General features: G+C 30.2%; 1 protein-coding gene across 1 annotated transcript; it reads right to left on the bottom strand.

Annotated features, from left to right (window-relative positions):
- Positions 1 to 2800: 2800 nt before the first annotated feature.
- Positions 2801 to 16991, bottom strand: LOC143222491 (nascent polypeptide-associated complex subunit alpha-like). Its single transcript, XM_076449094.1, has 7 exons — positions 16927 to 16991; positions 13463 to 13577; positions 12325 to 12419; positions 9366 to 9590; positions 7168 to 7308; positions 6080 to 6202; positions 2801 to 2953 (listed from the first exon to the last, which is right to left on the bottom strand). The coding sequence occupies exons 2-7, from the start codon at positions 13527 to 13529 to the stop codon at positions 2939 to 2941; spliced, it is 666 nt and encodes a 221-aa protein (XP_076305209.1). The 5' UTR covers positions 13530 to 13577; positions 16927 to 16991; the 3' UTR covers positions 2801 to 2938.
- Between the last annotated feature and the right edge of the window lie 3131 nt (positions 16992 to 20122).

Genomic DNA, 20122 nt, shown 5'->3' with positions numbered 1-20122 from the left:
AAGGGAAATAAAGGTGCCATTTCCTTGACTGTCACACTTTTTTTGTGCATCAGTTCATTTTTGCACTTTTTTCAACAGTGGAGGCCAGATAAAGGGATAAGGGTTTATGTTCTTTTCTCAAACTAATTCAAACTACACAATTATTCTAGTCCTGTCATATCAAATTCACATTTTGTACGACATAAAACAGGTGAACAATAAACCCGTAACATTACTCCAGAGCCAGTATTACTCTGTATGAAGTTCATTAATTTTTACTGCTTGATGTAGGTTTGTTTTTTTGCAGTGGTTGTTGTACAGTGCAGGTTTGGATAACAAACAGTTTGAAACATAAAACTGGTAATTCTTATATATTATACTGAATACTTTGGTTTTGCCCTGTACTTTTGTGAAGCCAAGAATTTCTTACACTTTCGGTTGAGGAACTTGAGTGGGTAACCACCCACCAAACCTGTATATCACAACAAATATGAAATACTGAAATTGATTCACACTGAATAATATTGAAGCTTGTCTACAGATGGTTTGGGAATTATTATATGCAGTAGAAATGTTCATTTCTTCAAATATACTTGATAGTTCCATTACAGGTGAAATAACTTCTGTAGTGAATATTTCTTCACACACCATATGTAAGTAAAACTAATTCCACAGACCATCATTTAATTTTACACATACTATAGTGGTCTTGTAGCTGACTATAAGCATTTCATAGTAGTATAAACACATAAAACTTTTATTTTGTTTTTTACTCGGCTGTTTGTTAGTTGTGAAAAACACTACGATAACTATCCCCCTTTTCTTTATCATGTTATAAAACAAACCTCCATTTTAAATACCTTTGACAAGAATGGAAAATATTTAGTCTTGAAGTCTGTGATACAGCCTTTTAACTCTAATAATAAAACAAAATTATCAATTGTGAAATGTATATCCATAGTGCAGTTTTAATCATTCAGTTTTTGTTCCTCATTTCTACCACTGAGAAACATTTCAGGCATGTTGCATTCCTGTAAATATATACATGTTCCAATATAATGATTAATGGAAAACTCAGTGAAAACATTTGATTTACACAATTCCATGGTCCTAACTCCATTACTAGAGACAGATGTTACTGAACTAGTAATCAATAATAATTTATAAAACAACTTGCATAAACACTTATTCTGACTACAACAATGGCAAGTAAGTTAAATACAAAAAATTATGATCGAAACTTGTTTGTAACCTTATGGAATTAACTTAATGTAAAAGATAATTTTACATGATTTTATGTACTTCATCATTTACTTTTATTAATATTTTCTAGAAAAGGCTGTTTCAGTAAATATGCAAAAACAGTATACATTTTGTATACCTAGACAGTCATATAGCAGCTTGACCGTTTTGTGACAGGTAAGTCTAACTGCACATGCTATGATCTTTTAGTTATATCAATTAGTACAGCATATACTTGTAGTTAATAATTCATATTTTAATAATATACAAGTTTTAAGTTCTTAATTTTTATAAAGCAATTTTTTAAAAAATCCTAAATTTCCCCTAGTTTGAGAAGTCTGACGTTTTCCCTCTTTTCTATTTTATTAACCATCTGTCCAATAAATACAAAATTGAATGCAACTTATTATAAAATCATGATTACTCAGACAAACCGTAATTATTATAACCTGTTTGGTTATAGACCCACCTGCCACATCCTCTGTTTCAGGAATTAGCAATTCTCTCTTACTTTCAATACTATCTATAACCAAAACACAACAAAGATGTTCATCTATCAGATAACATTACTTTTATGTCTTGCTGAACAGAGAACTATCAGTTTCTCCATTAGTTTAAGCTTTGTTTGCGTGGGAAAGATAATTAGTTTGGATGTATTTGTAATGTTTTTTGTTGCACAGTCAGAAAAAAACTGATATTTATTATTATTCTATGTTCCTTTTGGTGCATCACTACCATTAGTATAAAAAAAGTAAAGTGACCCAGGTAAGTAATTTATTTCTTGTCATAAAATTAACTAAAATGTAAACTTGTGGGTCTTTTTAGTTCTAGCTACAGTTAAATTAGTTTAAATGAATAATACTAATTATATAACAATGTTTTATAATACTAATTATATAACAATGTTTAATGGTGCATGCATGTGATTTGACAGTGTAACATAACTCCATGTTTTCCAAGTGACAATGATATGAATAGTAGTAGTAACTTGTTCAAAGAGAAATAAAACAATAAAACTGAAGTATAAATAGATACAAATGTAGTCTTATGAAAATTTCAAGTCATTCGAGAAAGAAAGAGATATAAAAGTAATTTGGATTTTTTTTTTTTTTTGGTGGTTACAATGTTTATCAAATTGACCAATCCCTTACACAGTAGAGAAAATAACAGATCAAATATAGTTTTACTGAAAACATACTTGAAATGTATTTCGAAGGTTTTTAAGAGTTTACACAAATGATATTTGAATTTTTGAGGATGAAGAATAGTTTTTAAATTAAAACATGAAAATCACTTCAAATTTCAACTAGTAATGAAACAACTTGATATATTCAAACACGTTTTTAGTAAAAATACTAAATTGAAAAATCTGATCCTTTTATATATAAAATACTTGTAATGTTTACTAAAAGTCTACCAAATTTCATTAAGATACACATACTGCATTAAAAGTTACTTAACGTGCAAATGTGTAAATAATCTTGTGTATTTTATACCAAGCCCACTGTGAAAGGGCTGAAGTAAAAAAGAAAAGTGAATACAACCAAAATGTCTTATTTGAAATGTGTCAAGACAGCAATGACTTTTAAACTCAAATTTTTATTTTACAGTTTGCATTTTTCTGACAGAGGGAAGGCAAGAATGAACACACTGCAGATAATACAAGCAACAATGTATATGGTAGATGGTACTGTCCACTTTTAACAGTAATTTGAAACTACATAGTGAGCTCCTGTAAAATAAAAAACAATTATTTACTGTATATAATATTAATTCATGATGTATATTAAAAAGAAAAATATTAGAAAATACAATTAGAACAAGAACATTATGAATAAAGACCATAATAATTTCTTTTAATCTACTGTTGTTGTTTTTTGTTTGTTTTTTCTCCCTTAATTCAATACTTTCTATAAGAATAAAGTTCAACTACCATCTGGTAAAATATGAACTCTAATTTCTTTCTTATGACTAGAAATCCAGCATCAACTCTGTTAACACTTGTATATATATATATATTTTTTCCCCTCTGACAGGAATTTTCTTGAGAATTTAAAAAGAAAATTGAAGTGATTATGATTTAAAACTGATTAGCAGAATCACTTAATACATTCTGCACTGCCAACATCTTTCCAATTATGGATATCTACTATTTTGTGTCCTGCTTGAAGTCAATTTTGCAATGGTTAAATTAAAAAACAAATGTAAATAATATAACACTTCATACCTTAACATAAAACATAACATATTAACTCAATATTTTGCTATTACAGCTTTGTCAGAAGCTATTAATTTCCTATCACTTTGCTAACCTGGCTGAATAATAAAAACAAAGTGTACTTTACAATTTTGTAAGGAGACTTCTAAGTACTAAGTTAAGCTTTTTTTTAATACATTTTTTACCTTAGATAGAAACAATCTTTGAAAGTTAACATTTTCCTAATCTTAACTCACTGACTGTTGATTTGCCATGTATGATATAGTTTGCCTTTGGCAGCTGAATACAAGTATCCTGGCATACAACATACAGCTTGCAAAACTTCTGCACAAGTTTAAAGCAGCTACAGTTAGGGGGTTAATAAAAATGTGGATACTCACTATAAAACTTTGCAGTTATAATATGAAGAAAAAAGCTCATCCTGACAATGAGATATAACAGATATTTGTTATTAATATTTCTTAGTCACATTTAAGTTTAAAATAATGGAATTTCATTTATAACATTATTTTTGATAGTTATGGTTTGTTACTGGAAAACATTTAATTTTCCATTGCCATTTCCATCTCTCACAATTATTCTGTTATAAGACTTAGAAAGTTCTAAAAATTTCAAGATTATTTTTAGCAGTAAGTGTATTTGGCCAAAAAAAAATAAATAAAAAAATTACCTAAATTAAACAAAATTCCTTGTTTTTCATTTTCAGAGTCATGAAAAACACTATTTAAATTCTTAAAAACCTACCTATGTATATTGGATACCTATTTACAAGTAATGCTGAACCTTTCTAAAAGAACCTGAAAGCTTTAAAGAAATTTAGGGGATAACTGGATGTATAACAGTACAACTATTATAGATTTATTTTCTTACATATCATGATAAATATGCTTTACTTTCACCCAACAATAAAGCTATGTAAGACTAAAATTAACTTTTATCACAAGTCAGTGCCCATATACAAAGTATTTATGTTTGGCCATCCAGATATTTTTTTATATTTGATAGTAATACACCCAAGCATTGGAAATAATTATGGACACAGTGAGGAAAAAACAGAACAAAAAGCAAACACTATGGGAATGCCACCCTCTTTATTAGGGACAAATGAACTGAAAGAGAATACAGTCACCTGATAATATGCAACACTGCAACTGTCATTTAACTAATCACTAAACTGTCACATCACAGCAAATTCTATAAATGTACAGCCAGTTATAATGTGCTTGACAGAGTGGCAAGAGCCAGTTATCATTCTCAGGAATGATATACCACATGAAAAATGTAAAAATGAGAACTTTACATGTTAAGTATACTCTTGTGGTAAGACCCTGAAAAGGTTATTTGAAACTTATACTGTTAATAATAAATGCTAAGTACTTCAAAGTGTAGAGACACCAGTCAAGTGCAAATAAGTGTGAATGTTACTTCAAGAAATATAAAGTTCACGACATGGTCTTGATGGACATAAAACTGCTGCTCAGGAGTGATCAGACCAAATGACTGAATGAAAATGGCATCAGATTACAATCAGTAATTAGAATGAGCAATTCTGGAAATATGCCTTTTACAAGCTCAAGTTATTTAGTAATAATAATACCAGTTTGTGCAACAATAGAGAGAAAAGCAGCACCGTTGTAAATATGTAACAACTGCAGTGAAGCACAGTAACTTATGAACACAAGTCTGGGGCTGTATCCCAACCCACTCTTTCAATAATCTACACAAAAGTGACTGCATTCTACAGATGAAAACTAAAGACTGATTCTGGATTTATCAGAAACATGACTCACTGGACAGGAATTTGTCTCTCAGCTAGACACCCAAATGTGCAGCGTGACAAAACAATATACTGATTTTGAAAACACAACCAACCATAAATGGCACACACATAATCCAACTGTGAACATTTTTGAGCTGATACAAAAATCTGAGAGTTAAAATGTAACCAAACAATTTGCATGAACAGATGTGAGTAATATAAAATATTTGGAACAATGTTCTACACTATATGACAGTATGGAAACAAGATGAAATACTCTGTGTAAACATAGAGCTTGGAGAAATACTAGTATAACATGCAACTCATATGTTTTTATTTTGTATTTTCTGTGATAGTGTTTTGTACCATCAATAACTTCATCAACTAGTTGTCACTACTCAAGAGGTACTGATTTCTGAAGTGTATTACTTGCATTTCAATAATTCCATGTCTTTATATATATATACAATATCACTACATGAAATCCCAACCAAACAAATAATCACTTCAGTAAACTCATTAATGATGTATAGAGGATATTTTAATTCGAGAAATAAAGAACCTCATAGCATCAAATTTGTTTTTTAAATGTACGCTCAATATTTCTTTCACAAACATTCTGTTAAAATACAAACTAACTGACAACAGTACAAATGTACATACAAAGCTTTGTACAGTCAGTTACAGTTTGTGTTTTAGTGGAATGCTCCCACAAAAGAAAACACTGAGTGCCCATTTAAAGAAAAATAATAAAATCAGGTTATGAAGTCATTTACTTCTAGAATTTAAATGACTTCAGTATATTGGCTACAAATGGCAGTCTTTTCTTCAAGATTGATTTCAGAGTAAACATGTTATAAATACACAATAATGAGACTTACCATAATAGCATTGACAATATCATTGTTATTGTTCTTGAGAGCTCTTACAGCTTTAGTTCTGGAAACATTGGCTTGAGACATAACTAATTCAATATCTTTGCTTTCAACACCTGCCTCATCGACCTGTATAAATATCATTACTGGTTTCATAAAAGGAAATCATCTCTGCTGATAAACACATTACAAAAGCCAGAAATATTTCATTGAAGAATCAAAAATACAGAAATAACACACACTAAAATGTGTAAAATGTCTTCTCTCTTTTTACAATATAATATTTATCAAGCTTTAAATTATGTGAAATGGAAGTACATTTGAAGAACACCTTTGCAATGTTTCTAGTTTTCAGCTGTATCATTGATTTGTCCACTGTATGAGTAAAAGACATCTCATAAGAACATACATATAACACAAGTTTGGACTCAAGTCGTACCCCTCACTTTTACATATATGGCTTATAGAGCAACTGTATATTAATTTTTTAAGAGAATGCCACCCCAGGTTCTCCTAGAACAAGCTGTCTTTAGCAGCTCTTTATCTTTCAGTATCTCTCTGTAAACTCTGCATGTCTACCCAAGCATCCCCAATTTACAACATTATAATACACACACTACTTTTTTAGATATTGAAATGTATATGTTACGTATGTTGCAATAACTTATTTAAATAAATTTTGCCTTTCGAAATGTCACTCTATACTCATGTTTCTAAAACAGGCAGTTGCCACCCATTCAACCAAATTACATTAAGAACAAAACAGTTGTTAATTCGGTATCTTAGTTTTATGAGAGAACAACAAAAGATATTTTATCATCATGATCTTGGATGCTTTTACAAAAATACTTTAACAGTAACCTCTCTTTACTAGTTAGAATAATACTTTCCTTGGTAAATTCTTTAACCAAACTAATTAAAGGTCATTTGGTTCCTACAATCTTAGTTCTCTCTGGTGTAATGATTTCTGATGAATATTTCTAGTTATATCAGATTATATTTATTGTGTTAAACTACCTTAGTTCTGAATCCATAGTTTATTCCTTTAACATTCACCTTGATTTATTAAATAATAATACACTTAATTAACATACTTCTTCATCGTCTTCTTCAGATTCTTCTTCAATTGGTTGGGAAATGGCAGCTCTTGTTGGTTCACCTACAGCCAGTCCTGGTTCAGGAGTTTTGAATTTCTCAGCTGCTGCCATCTGTGCTTGCTGACTGAGGTCTTCAATCTTAAAAGTAATAACACAAATGGTTTTTGAAAACAATAGAAGTTTCATAATTCACCACTTTAAAACCAAGTTGAGAATTTCTTACCTGTCATTAAATAAAACCATTTTAAGTAATTCACTTAACCCAGTTACCATCATATTCCTTAACTTTCAGAAGGCAAGAACATAAAACAGTTATTAATTTGACATCTAATTTTTACAATGTAGCAACAGATATTAATATAATTTAGGTTTAAAGTATCTGAACAGACAGTGTTGCAAAAGATACAAGCTAATAAAACTGTCAAAACAGGTAACAGATGTTACAGTTCACAGAAACTACTAAAATTAGCAGAACAGGTATTATGAATCACAGAAGCTACTATACACTACCAGAACAGATGCAGTACCTTGCAAAAGTATTTATTACTTACATATAATGTAACATTTTGAAGACATACAAATAATGCAATCAATATTTTAATGAACTTGTTTCTTTTCAAAATTCTAATTACCAAACTTAACATTGATTTGTGAAGAAGGTTGAATGTCAAAGAAACCAGCAAAAAATTCATAAACCAAAGTTTTTGGATAGGTCTCCACCAACTTTGCATAAGGGAATGGTGTAATTTTGCCCATTCTTCATGCCAAAATTGCTCTCGCTCTGACAAGTTTGTTGGGGTTGTTGATGGACGGCAGTCTAACTCTCACAAAATATTTTTCATTGGATTCAAGTCAGAACTTGTGACTGGGCCACTCTAAAATATTCACTTTCTTCTCTTAAAACTGCTTCAATGTGGAATTAACCTTGTGCTTAAGGTCATTGTCCTGTTGAAATGTAAATTTTGGGCCCAGTTTTAAAATCTTTGTTGACCCAAGCAAGTTTTCCTCTAGGATTCTCTTGCATCATCTATCTTCCCCTCAATCCTGACAAGCTTCCCAGTCCTTGCTGATGAGAAGTATCCCTATAATATGATGTTGTCACCACCATGCTTGACAGTTAGGATGATGATCTGCATGTTTGTTCCAAACATATTTAGAACAAAAAATCTCATTTTTGTCTCCTCTTACCACAAAACCTTCAATTACATCTCTGCAGTATTATTTATATGCTTTGTTGCAATCTCCATTTGAAATTTGAGATGATTCTTTTTTCACTAATGGTTTCTTTTTGCCACTCACCTATACAGGCCAGCTTTGTGTAGGAATTGGTATATTGTCAATGGACAAACACTTATTTCCATCTCACACATGGAACTTTGCAAATCTTTCAAAGTCAATGGTTGGTTTCACTAACCAGTTTCCTTCTTTCCTGGCTGCTCAGGTTTGAAGGGTGGTCTGATCTCAATAGTGACTTGGTGGTATTAAACACAATCCACTTCTTAAAGTACTCAAAGGGATAATCAGGGACTATGAAATTTTCTTGCAACCTTCTTCTGATCTGTGCCTCTCTACCACTTTATCCATAACTTGTTTAAAAAGCTCCTTGGTCTTCGATAACACATGCATTTAGTTTGAAGTTAAACTACTTTGTTTACACACAGACAGAGACCATTACATTAATTTTGTAACATTACAAACAAATAATATGCACCTGAACTGATTTAAAGTTGCTATGGCAAAAGGGTTAAAAACTTATGCAATTGAGAATATTTTTTGATAGATTCTTCTAATATTCTAATCTTATTTGATAATCTAATTTACTTTACTTACATAATATCAACATTTTTTTAGCTTTCTCAGTCAGGACTAGATTGTGCAGATTCTAAGTATAAGGTCTCACTTGAAAGTTTCATGATTGCCAACTCAAGTGGCTACAAAATATGGAAACTATGCAGGGAAGGGGGGGTAGGCGTTACCTTGCAAGACAATGTAACAGAAGTTACAATTCATAAAAGCTACAACAAAACTATCAAAACAGATGTTACAAATTACAGAAGCTATCAGAACTATCTTTTCTAAAGTTCAAAAATATTTTTGCAGGTTTGACTTGATTATTCCAGTGGCAAGTGCATAATATAATTATATTTAACAGGTCTTCCTGACTAACTTATTAACTTATACCATTCCTTTCTCACCTTAGCTTCACCAAAGACAATATAAGTATCAGAAGCTGGACTTTTGTACACACTGGGTTTGGTGATCACAAACAGAATGTTTCTTGACTTACGAACGGTGACTCTACTAACTCCAGACACCTCCTTCAGTCCCAGTTTGGACATCACCTTTCTGGCTTTCTTCTCACTTCGGCTCTGCTTAGCTTTGCTGACCATTTCCTCTGTAATACCCGCTGCTTCAGCCATCTAAACCATCATTTAATTTATATGAATAAGTCATTAGGAAGGACAGACTAATGAAACATAAATCAAATGGGTGTAATATAATATATTTGATTAATTATAACTACTAGTACTTTTCTTAGTACTGTTTTATAAAGAATCTCACATTCAAACAATAATAATAATAACAAAAACAGATAAAAAATTATAGTATAAACCACAAACAAGGATAAACCCAAAATGTATCAGTGTTAAACTACCATAAAAGTGGGGTTCATCTCAACCTCTTTTGTCTCAGTAAAAGTTTTAGCCAGAAAGTTCAGATATGCTAATTAGATTTGTGAATTCTGTTGGAGTTAGAACCAAGTATATTTCATTTTACTAACTGTTTCTAGATCCACCACTATCAAAATACATTTTTGGTCAGAGTTTCTCAAGATATTTTAATGCACTAGGTTATAATAACAACACTTTTTGAACAATGTATAAGCTTAATACTCATATCATGAAAGCATCAAGTACAAGTGGCAGTGTTAAACATGAATTAAAAAAATTCATACTGTTAAACAGAAATGCAGCATACAGTGTCCTGAATTTCTCAAATATTTCCTCTTATATGTAAGAGTAATAATAAATATTTTAATGAATTTTCCCTACTTTACTACTGTTGGTAAAGATACAAGTCGAAGCATTCCATCAAATGTCCTTTTTTTTAAAAAAAATCTGCTTCTTTAACACTAGAAAAGGATGGAACAAAGCATTTGTGTTGTTACTTTTTACAGTTATATTTAAAATTCAAGCTACTTTAATATCAATGTATACCAGTAAACTTTGCAACAAAATGTAGTTTGTAATTCATGTTTTAATCATATATAATTTTATCTCAAGTTGAAAAAAAAAAAATCTCAATCTTCATTTTTACATAGCATGTGACATTTCTCTGCTCTTTGCTGCACATCCTAAAAATTTCTAAGTTTCTGAGGACTAACATTTCTACATTAGATATCTCAAAATATTATTCTTGCTGTAATATAACATGTGCCGTAAAGTAAAATGTACATAAAGCACCCTGTATGTAACACGTTATCTTTAAAAAAGTGAATAATTCTCTGACATGTGACAGAGAAAGTTTTAATTTAATACTTTCATTAAAACTTAGTTTTCTTACAACTGCTTTCGAAGTTCCTTTGTTTCTATAGTTTGGTACTGCAGAGAGTTCCTCAACCCAGTAAGAAAAATATTCTAACATACATATATCTTAGCCAGTTAAATTATAATAGTTTTAGGTCTGTATTTTTAGTACGTCCCCTCAACTACACATTGAAAAAACATAAAAAGAAATCAACTAAAGTGCTAACAACACAATTACAAATAAAACAACTTTCATCTAGGCTTAAAGAACAGAGAAGGCACAAGATCTACAAGTTCTAAATTTTTTGTTTTTCATGTATATACTTTATTTACCATTATAAAGGTGAATAAAATATACAAATTAGAATCTTACTAGGCTAGATAAAAAAAAGACAACTCAAAATCAACAGCATTTTCTGGACAAAAAGACTGTTATAGCTTGATCAAGAATGCTGGTAACTTATTGCTGTGTTTAAATAAACCTTCCCTGTTGTGATAATTTGCTCTGACATTAAGTGACAGTAAAGCAATGAACCTAAATGGCTAAATTATTTGAACTGTATTAGCTTCAGCTGTAAAAATAAATTGTGTAAAAGGCCTCAGTACAGAAACCCAAATACCAGTTACAGTCCATTAAAGTTTTCAAAGATGCTATTTATACACTGTCTAAAGTTCCAGTAAATAGGTTACATTTGTTCATAACTATATGTAGTTATTCTATAAAGATGGTATAAAGGATTTGAAAATATTTCATATTAGTTTTCAAAGATGCTATTTATACACTGTCTAAAGTTCCAGTAAATAGGTTACATTTGTTCATAACTATATGTAGTTATTCTATAAAGATGGTATAAAGGATTTGAAAATATTTCATATTATTTTGAGAAGGTTATAAGGTCAGTCAATCGTCTGTTTTTTGAACTTCACAGTTACATGTTAATTAAAAGGTCAGTCAAAAATTAATGAGCCTGTATGCAGAGGGTTAACCATTAAAACTATGTGGTCTGATACCTAAACAGAAAAGTAACACAGTGAACCTTTGTTCATTTCAAACATCTGTAGAAACTTGAATATTCTAATAAATATAAAAACTTCACTCCTTTTTATGGTCGATATCAGATGTATAATTTTGTGGGATTCTCATTAAAGATCTAATCACCATAAAAAAATGTGCACAAATAAGCCTATAATAAATATAATACAAGAATTTGTAAATTTGTTATAAACCTAGGCAGATGAATAGATATTAAATACACTGTGTTTACATACTTCAGACATTTCTGTACTATGTTTGGATTATGTTAATTATATCAATTTTGTGAGATTAATACAGTCCACTGTGTACATTTAAACTCAGTTCGAAACCAAAAGTCTGTGCACCTTTTTGTAAGTTTGTGCTATGAGATGATTATTTTTGCTCATCACTGCAGATATTGTGAAAGTTCTATGAACTCATTATAATTTCTAATACTTTAAAAATTTGTTAAAACTAAAATATTATTTTGGGTCATCTGTTAATATACCACTTTTGATTTGTTATAAAAAAATTGAAATAATTTAGAACAAAACTAGAGATACTGACTTTCATGTAAAAAACAAATATTCATAAAGTATCCAAATGACTCACCTGTTCCTGACTAGTTGATTGAGTCCCAGAGGTTTCAGGTTCTTCCAACTCGGGGACAGAATCTTCACTGTCGGAATCTGTACCTGATTCATGAGCTGAAAATATAACTTACCTATGTATTCATACATTTAATTTTTTTTTTTTTTTTAAATTTTGGAGTAATTTCACATTTTTGATTTTTTATTCAGTATAATTCTCTTTCATTCAAAACTCCTGACATCAAGTAATTTCTTAATCCCCTGACCAAACCTTGCCAAGAAAACAGCTGCTTCCAGTAAATTACTTCATCATTTTAACTAGCTAAAAAAAGTAACATATCAGAACAAACATAAAACATCTATTTTAAGTTTGGTTTGTTTTGAATTTGGAGCAAAGCTACACAATAGCTATCTGTGCTGGCTGTCCCTAATTTAGTAGTACAAGACTGGAGGAAGAAAGCTAGTCATCACCACCCACTGCCAACTCTTTCACCAACAAATAGTGAGACTGACCATTGCTGTATAATGCCCCCACAAATGAAATGGCAGCAGTTTGGTGTGACAGGGGTTTCAACCAGTGACCCTCAGATTGCAAGTTGAATGCCCTAACCACCTGGCCTATCTATTTTTGAAAGGCCAAGCTTGTCATTCTAAAGAGAGTAAAATTGTTTCCAGGTCACCGTGTATAGATACCTTTTATGAATTATTGTGCTGATATGCGATTTTATTTTCAACTAATACTTAATATGTTAATTTCTACATAACTTACTTCTAACTAAATATTCAAAATTTAGAATAAATTTAAAAAAATATAAATTATTTGTTTGTATTTGTTTCAGACACAAAGCTACACAAGTGCTCTTTGGCTTAACTATCATTAAACTGAAAATACTACAGAAAAGGCAGCAGCCAATATTTACTACCAACTCTTGGGCTATTTAAAAGAATTGTAAGATTTGACTGTCACTTTTATAATGCACCCATAATTCCAAACAGGACATGATTTTGTAGCAACAGGATACAAACCACGGAACCTGATTCATAGTCCATAGATGATGACCAACCAATTAATTCCATTAATATATAACATGCTACAACCTTTCAGATTTCCAATGTATTTCTTTACTCATAATCTACTGATCCATTTCTTGTAAACTTACCACTATCATTTGTTTTTACCACTTTCTCCTGCGCAGTTTCAACATCAACAACACTAAGCTCTGGCATGGTTTGTGTTTAAATGGACAATAAAGAACACAAAATATGCAGAAAATTCTGTGAAAAAATAAAAAAAACTGCTACTTTGGAAGTGGTTCAAACATTTTTTATACAAATAATAAATGATCAAGTAATTCACATGCACTTATATTGTTATTTTAAATAAATTACATATAATAATGCAACGTTGCTGCAACTATTCAGTTTACCAGTCTAAACCAAATATCTGTTTCTAGATTTCTAAGATATACATAACACAGTCATGCAGCCTTATCTTAATGCTTATAAACCTGATAAATTTTGCTAAGTTTTTATTTTATATATCAGAGATTACTTTAACAGCCATTAACATAACAGAAATAACTTCAGAACCATTTTAGCCTGTACAGGACAAGTGGAGGTTACCACAAAGTTACCTTATGGTTTGAAACAAAATTTAGTACAATTATATCTACAAGTAGTTCATATACTTTGGTTTATGCAAAAAACTTTGATTAATTTCTTTAACTAATGATAAATAATAAGCTTTTTATTTTAAAACATATTACTGAAGAGTACTAGTGTATCTATGTACAAAACTTCAGAGTTCTGATTAACTAGAAACCCTAAGCACTGATTTCAAAACTAGGTAGAAGCATGTTTCCTTAATGAAATAATTTTGGAAACAATCAACAGAATAAACAAAGAAATTTGAAATTAGTTATCCATAATACTGCATGCACAGTTTTATAATATCACAAACTTGTAAAACACAGAGCAATTGTACCCATCTGTTAAGTAAAACTTAACAAGTAGCAAGCTGAAATTCATAACATTATTAAAATGTACAAAACAAACCACAATTAAGTAAACGTGATAAGCAAACATCAAAAGGGCAAGGATGTCAATTAAACATTAAACACTTTCAGAACTAAAAATCAACTGAAACTGTATTTGTATTTTTTAAATTTTTGTTTTGCTGATAGTTCTTGTACCAATAAAAAACAAATAACTTTGAAAAAATTGAGTATTCAAGTTAGAAATAACTAAAAAATCTAATATTTTTTGTAATCTAATTTAATAACACTTATCTTTAAACTTTCAAAACATGAATAAGACAATGGAGTTTTTTTTGTTGTTGTTTCTTCAGAAGTGATTATGCAGTGGGGAAGTTCTGATTTAGAGACAGTAATGTGACCCTTATTTTCTTTCAAAATGAAAAACCCAAATTTGACACCTGTTGTTAGTAATATATTTGAATTAGCTCTACTGATGGGGCTGATGAGTAGATCTACCAACCCTAATAAGTACATTGGAATATGTTGTTACAAAGCATTTATTAAGTTATAATTAAACAAACACTAAGACGTACTTTTAGAAATGTGTTTTTCTACCTCATAACACAGGTTAGAGTTTTGAAACAAAGCATCCAAGTAGTAGTTGTACATCTTGAATAGTGATAAATACACATTTCAAGTGAGCATGAATATTTCTAGGGAAACTTCAAAAGAGTTTAGGGATATTTATTACATGTGAACAATATGTGCAGATATTTATTTGACCAGACATTTCTAAATTTACTACTGAATAAAATACAGGGAAGGTAACTAGATAAAATATTTTAATTTAAAAAGACTTATAAGAGTTTTATATTGTTAAGTGCAAAATAATGCAGTATGTCCAGCTAAACTGACACTAAGAAAACCTTAAAAACTTTCAGTTGTTTTATCTACAATGCCCAACAACACTTGATTCAGGTGTTTCAAAATTAATGGATACGCCAACTGTGTAAGAAATGTTTTAAATGTTCCAGGATAGCAACACAAGAAAAAAATAGATAATTTAGAGCATTGGCTAACAGTACTACTAACCTACACAAGCAAAGAAATTTCAAACATATAGTATTAGAGTGTCATAAATTTTATTCTTCTAGACTCCTTGCAAGTCTTAGAAATTAACTTGTCCATTAATGCTAGACAAAACAGATACTTTTTAAAGCTTATTAAAATTATAAAAGAACAGACATTTATAATACAGTACATCAGATAACAACTAGTTTTTTTGTTGTATTTGTTTTACTCTTTTGTATTTGTACTTTGGTGTATTTGATTCTTGCATAACAATGAAAAAATAATCTCTTATCATTCCAGTAATACCATTTTATAGAACACAGTATCAACTGTTGTATTTACACTTTAGTACCTAGCTTTTTGTTTTTTTGTATTATTAATATTAATATCATTATATTACTATACATTCTGACAAATTTACCAAAACTTGCTGGCAAAATATTATAAAGTACATACAATAATAATCATATACAGATATTTAACAGTTATAATTCATTTTGTCAAAGAACATCCAGTTACAAATTAATACAGAAATTAGTTTAATATTTTGAACTTAACCATTGTAAGTCAGTAATTTTTTACTTGTTTTTTGTTATTTATTAATTCCTTCTTGTTTCTACAGAAGTTCACACCTGTGCAGCTTTCATTGTAAAAAAATATAATTATACTGATAAAGATAAAATATTCCATCTTCACACACTGAACATGATTCATATTTATAGTTTTTGTTCTGTCAAAATTATACTTAGTCTGTTGCACACAATTCTGCTTAAATTAAGATGTGTACATTTTACAGTTACTATACATCAACTGTAATTTGTTTTGTATGTTTCAAATACTATGAGAGAATACTCTTACAATAGTGCACCAAGAATTAGTCAATCAAACAAAATAACAGTTACAATTTTCAGAACTTAAAGTTTGGGTTATTTTTAATGAGTGTAACAAATGTCACACACACACACACACTGAAATTTCCAAAATTCATAAGAATATATACAGTATTCATATATTAATACAAATACCAAGTTAAAGTCACAAACACTTAAAATAATTGCCTTTCAAGGCTTCAGTTAAGATAGAATACATAAGTGAATACAGGCCCAGGTGAGGACAATGAAGAATGCATGGGACTGTTTAATAAAGCATGCAATAGTAACTGTTATTATTACCGATACCCTAATAATATACACTGGTACTACAAGTACTAGGACTAACTCAGTTATAATCATTTGCAGTAACAATAACACCACATTATTATTAACTGCTGATACCAATAGTATTATACAACTATTACTTGTAATACTGATAGTATAATACTAAGAAAGACTATGTACTAACATCTAAGTAAAGAAGTTATAAATTAAATTTAATATCAGTATTGTAAGACTAGAGAAATAAGTTTTCAATTTCAAATTTCATGCACGAATCAATTAACACATATTAAACCAGGCACAAATATAATTTTACACAAAAAATAAGTCATGATATGCATTAAAATCGTTAAACAAATACATGTGCAATATTTAAATTTTGAAAACCAAGTATGATTTTGAAAAAAAAAAAACAGTTCTCACACAACACAAAGCCTCTAGCCTTATCCCTCCACTACACGAGGTTAATGTTAACATACTCACTAGGTGGCAGCCATATCAATTCTATTTGCTTTGTGATATTTTATGTTTCCCAATAATAATAATATAAAACTGGTTGTATCACCTTCAATTTTAAAAGGTTTGTTTAGGTATCACGAACGATGGAGTAATGACGGCTTTCCTTGCTATTCAGCATCAGCGAAACATAATTTTTATTTATCTATAGCTTTAAACTACTTTGTTTCTGTAACTTTGCCTTGAAACTAATATAACTATTTGTGTGAATGATTTCGTGCCTTAAATATATTTATACAATTATTTGCAATTTGTATATCCTCAAAATGTATACTTTAATACTTTATGAAACTAAAAAGACACTCAGTGAGTGACATTTTCGCTCTATAATGTTTTTGAGTACTTTGAAAACTAATCTAAATTATTAATCAATAAATCCCCACCCTAAAAAACTTGTAGGCCTGTGAACTAAGATCATGTTTCTTTCTTAACCTGAAGATGATTTAGGAAGGTCGAAACGCTGGTCTCTCCTTATCAATAAAAGTGTTAATACCCTTACCAGCCGTTCTGACATACATTTTATTTCAAATGGATTTCTTGTTGTCAAGAATGTGATCTAAGATCCTTTATCTCAAATTTCCGTTGATTTCCATCATGACGAAAGTGCAATCTTGAACTTTTTCGTACATACGCCAAAGGTTAAACAAGTGGTTCTTGGGAGAAACTTAACATTGTAGTAACCTTGATGAAAATCAGATAAAATATTTTCAAGTTATCTTCGAAACACAGAGAGATAAATGCTCAGACAAACATACAGGACTCGGAATAAAAACAATATTTTCGTCCATATTATAATTGCAATATTTAAGCCATAAGTATATGTAATAAAAACTGTAATTGTATCATTTTTATTTTATTTTTCGGATTCTTAACAAACAACATTTGTTAAATGATAGCACATATCTACTAAACATTAAACAAAATTATCTTTTTGTAGTGGATATTACAATAATCTTTAAAGTATTTTATGTATTTCAATTTCTAATGCCCTGGCCTCAAACATGCACACCCTTTCAGCTCTGGGTGTGATATAATGATAGGGTAAATCATACTATACGTTGATTAAAAAACAAAAATACCAAAGGTGACAATAAATCAGCTGGCCCATTGCCTTCTCGTTGGTTAAAGGTTCAACATTATGAGCAGTCTTGGTAGTTTTTTCTTTAAACAAAACAAACAATATACTAATGTCTTAAGTATATCTGCACGTTTATATATATATTTCACACTAAACATTTTCATTAAATCATCTGTAAAAATTGCGCGTCAGTGTAATTTATTCACCACTGTTATTTTTGTGCTTTTCATATATCATGAAACCACTTAAAAGCTTATGTCCGTAATTCTAATTGTGAAAAATTAATTTTACTATTTCTATTCGCAGAAAGAACAAAATATTGTTGTCTTTTGAGCGCAAAGCTGCCAAGGTGCGTATGTTATTTATTAATGTAGGATGCGATTTTTGAAAGGTTAGTAGCTTTGAAATTGCTGTTCGGTTCCTTATTTACGTTTTCGCTACTTTACTGAATCCTTGTTGTTGTTTTTTTAAGCTTTGATCACACAATGTTTTTTTTTTCTTCTCGTTTTTACTTGAGATTTTAACGGACCTTATCTCAAACAGTCAGAGCCGTGAAATTACCACTTGAACCCCAGTTTTTCTGCAGTAATTCCATTTATTCATCTTTTATGCTTCGAATCAAACTGAAACCTCTCATCCAGTAGACAAGTACTGTACCAACTAAATTGGTTTGTTCATAGTTATGCACAAAGCTTCACAGTGAGCTATTTGTGCCATCATGGATATGGAAACCACGTACGCATGGCATACCATTGTACCAATGGAGGTCAAAACTAAAACTCACTACACTAATTATTCTTAGAAGAGTACTTTTTAAACTACCACCCACAGTTATGATAAGAGTTTATTTCCATATCTACTTTTCAAAAGAAAAAATGTAGAGAAGGGAGGAGAAAACAAAAAAATTGATCAATCTTTTCATTTATACGACTTTAAAGGCAGTTTTATAAAATAATATTCTTAACTGGCAGTAATCACGATATACCTACCTTTTATTTCAAACATTTCAATGTGTGTGGTAAACCAAGTTTCAACTGTCACAATTTTTAACATATCTTTCAAGCTATAATTAATGGAATCTTAACAAGAAAAGTGGGTGAATTTTTATTTTTTACCTATGCAAGATCCTTTCTTGGTCTGAAGTTAGCGAAAGTATTTCACTTGTTGTTTACGTGCTAGGCTTCAAACGACGTTTATAGTTCATGAGAGTAAAATTGAATAAATACAATTATTTTCTGATTCTTATAAAATCGTAATTATTTATTACGTATACGTAACTGTAAGATGTAATTTCCATATCATTACATATAAATAAATTGTTAAACAAAAAACTATTTGGCCAAGCGCAGCTTATTGGCTAGCATGGCAGTTTGTGGATCCGAAGTTCGCACCCATACTGAGACATTGGCACATGAAAATGATAATCATATCCTACTATCCGGTCTGAAAAGTAGCCCAACAGTTGTCAGTGTTTTTTGTTTTTTTTTAATTTCGCGAAAAACCACACAAGGGCTATTTGCGCTAGCCATCCCTAATTTTTCAGTGTAAGACTAAAGGCAAGACAGCTAGTCATCACCACCCACCATCAACTCTTGGACTACTTTTTACCGACGAATAGTGGGATTGATCGTAACATTATAACAATCCCCCGACTAAAAGGGGCGAGCATGTTTGGCGCGAGTTGTTAGTGGAAAACTTTGACTAAGTTGCCTTCCTTTTAGTAGTTTTACGTGAAATTCAAACAAATAAGCAGAGCCAATTCAATTCAAATTACTTCATTTATGACTTAACAGATTGAATTATTACTGACCAGACTTACAAAGTACAATTAAAAAAATAAAACATGTTGAAGAGTTAATTTTTGTAGATATTTTCAGTTCGAGTTGAATAACTAGTTAAATTCGATTTCTTAAATCCAAAATTTTAATGCACAATAAAATTAGGTTTAAAGCACTATTACTGTGACAGTAAAAGTAAATATGTTTATCTCACGTTTTGACGCAAAGATGCAACGCACTATATGCG

This window comes from Tachypleus tridentatus, chromosome 8 (assembly GCF_004210375.1).
Source record: "Tachypleus tridentatus isolate NWPU-2018 chromosome 8, ASM421037v1, whole genome shotgun sequence".
NCBI lineage: Eukaryota > Metazoa > Arthropoda > Merostomata > Xiphosura > Limulidae > Tachypleus > Tachypleus tridentatus.
Note: the sequence above shows the minus strand (reverse complement) of the source record. Positions and strands in the feature narration are given on the sequence as shown.